Source organism: Nansenia antarctica (genome assembly GCF_963989245.1).
Source record: "Nansenia antarctica genome assembly, chromosome: 10".
Classification (NCBI taxonomy): domain Eukaryota; kingdom Metazoa; phylum Chordata; class Actinopteri; order Argentiniformes; family Microstomatidae; genus Nansenia; species Nansenia antarctica.
In genome coordinates, this window is record NC_137680.1 from 9,715,764 (window position 1) to 9,722,019 (window position 6,256).

Below are 6,256 nucleotides of genomic sequence, written 5' to 3' on the forward strand. Positions count from 1 at the left end.
GCCATTACCCTAACCATAGCCTTAACCAAGTTGTAACTTAAAACAGTTAGCGTTCAGGATTAGTAATGACATCAGGATTAGTAATGACGTCAATTAGTCAATCAGACACTAGAATCTTGTCGCGTTGTAGTCCTCTTGCGGGTGTCTTATCTCCATGAAAAATAAGCACCAATAGATCTCCAATGGATTTGCAGATGATTCTTATTGCTAGGAAGGGACTCACCCAATGTCTTTTCCCTCAGGATGTCTGGCAACCTGTCCATCCTGAGGCCTCCCCCAGTGGGCGCTACTGAGATGCCAGCTCTCCGCCTCGACAACACCTCTCTTCTCCCGACACTGGCGGATTGGGAGGCACCCACCTTCACCCGGGCCGCCCAGTTTCGCGTTGGAGCCACCTTCATCCTCTTTCTATTTGCCGCATGCAGTAACCTTGCACTGTTGGTCAGTGTGTGCCGAGGGCGTGGCCAAAGGTTGGCCTCACACCTGCGGCCGCTCATCGTGAGCCTGGCCACGGCTGACCTGATGATGACGTTTGTGGTGATGCCGCTGGACGCGGTGTGGAACATCACAGTGCAATGGTACGGAGGGGACGCCATGTGTAAGCTGCTGTGTTTCCTCAAGCTGTTTGCCATGCACTCCTCGGCGTTCATCCTGGTGGTGATCAGTCTGGACAGGCACCACGCCATCCTGCACCCGCTAGACTCACTCAGCTCCCACCACAGGAACAAAAAAATGCTGGCCCTGGCCTGGAGTCTGAGCCTGCTGCTGGCGTCCCCACAGGTGAGTGGGAGTAAAGAGAGGAAAGAGAAGTGGTTGAATGCAGGGCTTTACCCAAAGTGTGCACTCGTGTTTCCAGGTAACGCAAGGCAAATCTCTCACAAGCATCAACTCCAGAATAATGAAAGATTTCAGTATGAGAGTGTTGGTTTGTGTTTATGGTTAAGTTAAGTGACAGGTGTGCACACTAGATGTTTCATACACTGGTGTGCACTCTTAATGAGAGCAAGATGGATCTCTGTGGTCAAGTCATCTTGTCAATGTCACACACACACACACACACACACACACACACACACACACACACACACACACACACACACACACACTGTTTCTAGGTAGACTAGTTTTTGCTACATAACTGACTACACACTAGTCCCAGGGGCAGTGTTGCTCTGAAGTGGTCTCCATTTGTACTACTTGACTTAGAGAAGGGTGTGGCCCACATGCTTCCTCTACTCAATGCTATGTCTAGTCTGGCCTGGACACCAACATGGCTGCCATGGCACATGGCAAGTGTAACGTCCCGTCCTGTGCGTTAGTGTCGTTTGTCTTTGTTTTTGTTATTCTTTGATTTCCTGTTTTACTCACATAGTTTTTTGTTTCTGTCTCTTCGTTATCTGCCCTTGTGTGTTTTCCCGCTTGTGTAATTGTCTTACAGCAAGTGCGTAGTGAGTGTCAACACTGCAGGGGGGTATTCCGTCAATGTCGTTAAAGGAAAATCCTTATATAATAAATGTTCCTTTAGCAGCGTTGATGGAATACCCCCCAGGTCTGAGAACAGAAGTTGTAAGGCGTAGGTGAGTGCATGTCACTCTGAGGCTTGACAAACACATACGCTGACGTTTATACTTCCGCGTTTTTAACACCTTCACACAGTCAGGTTGAGAATGTTAGTTTAGTTAGAGTCTATTAACTAACTATTATAGACTATTTTCTCCCTCACACCGCTGAAAACGTGTACAGCCTGAGCGTACATACAGCATGGGTAGTATGACCTTTAAGAGACATTTTGAATTTTTGATACCAGATGTGGACGCATTGCCCAAAGGACCCTTTAAAGGGGCAATCTTAAACATAGTTAAAACTATCATGTTGAAGTTACTGTATACAGTGTTTGTTTACAATTACATTGTTTACAAACAATGCCATAAACAAGCTTATATTTTAGGTTCTGTTGGAGTAAGACCCCATGTTGTTCTTCAAGAATCAAGGGCTACACAGTATATGAATCATTTAAAAGTCAAAGAAAATGGATGTACCAATTGCACATTGCACCTTAAGGATGATTTGCTGTCCTGCCATTGTGAGTCATTCAAAACAGCACTGCTAGAGATCCCGAGAAAAGAGTATTCTGAAGATTATGTAAAATAAAGAAGTAACAGTGCACTGGTGTGTGAGGGGAGCTGGTGGAGAGAGGATTGTGGGTGCATTGATTGGGTTTGACTGGGAAACCAAACGTTTCCTCAGCTCATTACAGAGGGGTTTAGGCAGAGACGTGAGAGCTTACATATATTGCAAAGCTATATAATACCCTTACCATACAGATGTACAGTATGAAGTAAAAAAAAATATAATAAAAAAAAAATGAATCCAATAGGCCAGTGTTAAAAAGGTGCATACTCCCATGCTGCAGCAAACACAAGCTGTGAGGATGTATGAAGTGCCAAATCATGGAAATAAAAATGTGTGAATGGTTGGTGATGGTTTGCCTTATCAGCTTGTCAGATCGCCAAAGTTTATTATAGCAGCTCATGAATTACAGAGATAAAGAGTGTAAATGGTTTCAATATCAACTTGTATGGTTTCAATATCCTTATCCATTTTGCACTATTTTTAAGTGTCAGTTATTGATAGCAGTAATTATTTACTTTATAAAGAGTAGTCCAAATGCTTTCTACCTCAACCCACAGTTGAGGTACACCTGGCCACAAATAGAAGCGCCAATAACGCTTGATAACAAGTGTAAAGTGCCATACTTTATGCTGCAGGGGAGAATCAATGTGTAGTTTAGAAATGGGGTGGTCAGGAGTGGGTGGGGTAGGGTGGGGGAAAAGGAAAAGAGGCAGCATGCATCCCTTATTAGGGTAGATTCATGAACCCAGAGAGACAAATAAGCCTGATTTGCTGTCAAGGCAGAACCGAAGCTTCTGGGAGCTTAATCTCTGCATTTGTCGGGAGGTGATTCATGGAGCTCCAGCATCTCGCCTTAGGGCACTTACCCCGTAATGTAATATTCAGTACTGACGTAGAGAGGGAATGGCAGGGTTGACGTGGCGATGGGAGCCATGGGCCCTGCCTGAGGCCCCACGTGACAGCCCTTTGATGCAGCAGAAGGGACAAGGACAGGAGCTAGAGAGAGGGGAGATACCTTCTGAAGATGTTCCCACCGTCTCCCATGTTAGGGGAAATAGCTGCATGATGTTTTGGACTCCTGCCATCCAGACATTAGCTAATTGCGTCCCCCAAGGACTGTGAGCTTTGTTTGGATTACTGAGGATCAGTGAAGTTTAGAAAAAGCAGGTGTTCTTTGTTGGGGGGGGTGGTGGGGGGGTTAAGTCAGCAAGACTCCATTTAGAACACAAATGAAGGCACTCTATGAAGAGGTTACCTGTGTGAGACTTCACAGCGTACTGTATAAATAGCGTCCAGTAATCATACTACATAGCCTTTACATCATAGGATATAGCCTTTATTTATGTAAACCAGCTCCTTCCCTTCTTGTGATTTTTCTTTTCTTCTAAAAGTGTTTTTTTCCCCCTTTCCTAACACCAGGGGAGCCACCCCTCCTAAATTTCGTTGTTTGGTACCTGTACTGTAGCAATGACAATAAAGTCCATTCATTCATACTGATTTTTCTAACCATTCATTAAACATTGGAAGTTGTATTATAGGAAGAAGTACAACTGCATTATTGCAATATTCATTAAAAAGTAATAATAATTTTAAAAAACTCAGATTAAAAGATTTAAACACAATTAACATAATTAATTACAGTATCTGTCATAGATACAGTGCCGTCCATAAGTATTGGAAAGAGGATTCATTTTGTCTTATTTTAGCTCTATACACCATCAGTTTGGATTTGGAATCAAACAATTACTATGGAAAAATAGTGATCAAAAGTCAAAATTAAGATTATCAGATTTAATTCAGTAGAATTTTAAAATAGACTTCCCCTATTTCAAAGCTCCAAAAGAATTGGAAAAAGTCATATACAGTGGCTATCGAAAGTCAAACACACCCCTTTTTCCACATTTTGTTGTGTTATTTAAAATGTAGTAAATAACTTTTTTGGGCATCAATCCACACACAATACCCCATAATGACAAAGTGAAAACAAGTTTTTAGACATTTCTGCAAATTCTAAAATAAGACAAAATGCGAACTATTTTGAAAGCCATTTCAGCATCTTGCTTCCTGTGACATAAAATCCATTTGATGGATCCACCTGGAATCTAATTTGTGACAAGCATTCAGTAAAAAGAAGAGATGTTGTGTCAGTTGGTTGCTGTTGGCCACTGCAGTACAGTAATTAAACAAAGAATGCTGCAGACATGACTCAGCTGCTGCAATTTCTCTTTCAATTAGACCACTAATTTATTAGCAATGCTCTGGCACAAAATGTCTACCACCAAGGCAGTTCAATCGATCGCCAATTCAATGCCATTGGAAAACATTTTAGATGTTGCTGTTTCTTTTTTGTTGCTGTTACTAATCCGCCCTTTAATCCCCCCGTTTGATAGCTGTTCATCTTCCGGGCCATCAAGGCAGAGGGTGTGGACTTCACCCAGTGTGTGACCCATGGCAGTTTCAAAGAGCGATGGCAGGCCACGGCCTACAACATGTTCCACTTTGTCACACTCTACGTTTTCCCTCTTCTGGTCATGAGCTTCTGCTACACGCGGATTCTTATCGAGATCAATCAACAACTCCACAAGAATAAAGGTACTTCAACCTAGCAATTCACTACACCTCACTACTGCTGGCTGCACACCCCTGGTCAATGTGATCTCTCTTTACCCTTTGCACTAGTGCTGTTTACAATACTACCTTTTCACATACCGCATTATTGCACATTGCACATACCTCTTTTATACATCTGTACATTACATACTGTACCAATAAGCTACTTTAACGGTGTGCTCATAACTGTATATACCTCTAAACTACCATACATGCCATACTGTACCTATCACTATCATTGTCATGTTTTTTATATCATGTTCTTATATCACTATTTGCACTTCTGGTTAGATGCTAAACTGCATTTCATTGTCTGGTACTTGTACTCTGCAATGACAATAAAGTTGAATCTAAGCTGATCAATTGTAGGGCCAACATTGCATCCGAATGGTTCAAACAGTCAGACTGCATCATTTAGCACAGGACTAGTCTTAATCTGTGTCCGAGGATCGGCCCTTATTGTATTAACCATGTAGAGGACAGAATGTTACAGATGTATTCACCTTCACAGGTGGAGAGTCATGCCTGAGACGCAGCGGCACAGACATGATACCTAAGGCCCGCATGAAAACGCTGAAGATGACCATCATCATTGTGGTATCCTTTGTTGTGTGCTGGACTCCGTATTACCTGCTGGGCATCTGGTACTGGTTCCAACCAGAGATGCTGCAGCTTACACCTGAGTACGTCCACCATGCCCTGTTCGTCTTCGGCAACCTCAACACATGTTGTGACCCTGTCATCTATGGCTTCTACACACCCTCCTTCCGGGCGGACCTTGCGAAGTGCTTGGGCTGCAGTAGGACCAGGTGCTGCACTAGGACCAGGGACTCCGGCGCCTCGCCCAGGTCTCTGGATCACCTATCAGCCAAACACGGCCCCCACAGCGGAGAACAGGAGTCGGATGCCCCCAGTGTGGATCAACAGGGCCCAGAATAGCACCCCCTGAGGTTATACGTATTGAGGGTTGAGGGGGCGAGCAAGCCTGGAAGTAAGAGGCACTCAGGGCTAAGTGACCAGACCAATTCTGTGAGATGGAGACAGTGAGGGTTTCAGTGGGGTGGCCAAAATGGCGTCCCCCTAGTTTGCAGTGATCTTTAACAATTTTGAGAACATTGTTGGACAGAGGCACTTGAGTATAAGGTGTTAAATACATTTGCACGTTGCATATATTTGTTAGTATATCAATCTCAACTCATCCAAACCTGCACTACAATCTAGTAGGAGCCTATGCCAAAGGGCACCACTACTCAAAGTGATCGCATATTGGCAAATACTCATGTTCCCTACTGCATCATAACATGGCCAACCTTTATCACAGAACCATGATGAACACCTGATAAGTGGGTCATGATGGGCAATGAATTACAATATATGTAGTGGTGGGGGAAGGTGTGGAATCAGGGAAAGTGAGTGAATTTGTCAGCAAATGTGAGCTGATGTCATCTTCTGCTGTCCAATATACTGTAGGTTGTTATCACTAAGCATCAATAGGCTCTGGCAAATCTATGCA

General features: G+C 43.6%; 1 protein-coding gene across 1 annotated transcript; it reads left to right on the forward strand.

Moving 5' to 3' along the window:
- Positions 1 to 243: 243 nt before the first annotated feature.
- Positions 244 to 5,682, forward strand: LOC308166614 (gonadotropin-releasing hormone II receptor-like; the record flags this gene model as incomplete). The annotated part of the gene is made up of 3 exons (XM_080540943.1): positions 244 to 780; positions 4,524 to 4,725; positions 5,255 to 5,682. 3 exons carry the CDS (start codon positions 244 to 246, stop codon positions 5,680 to 5,682), a joined length of 1,167 nt encoding a protein of 388 aa, XP_080397069.1.
- Between the last annotated feature and the right edge of the window lie 574 nt (positions 5,683 to 6,256).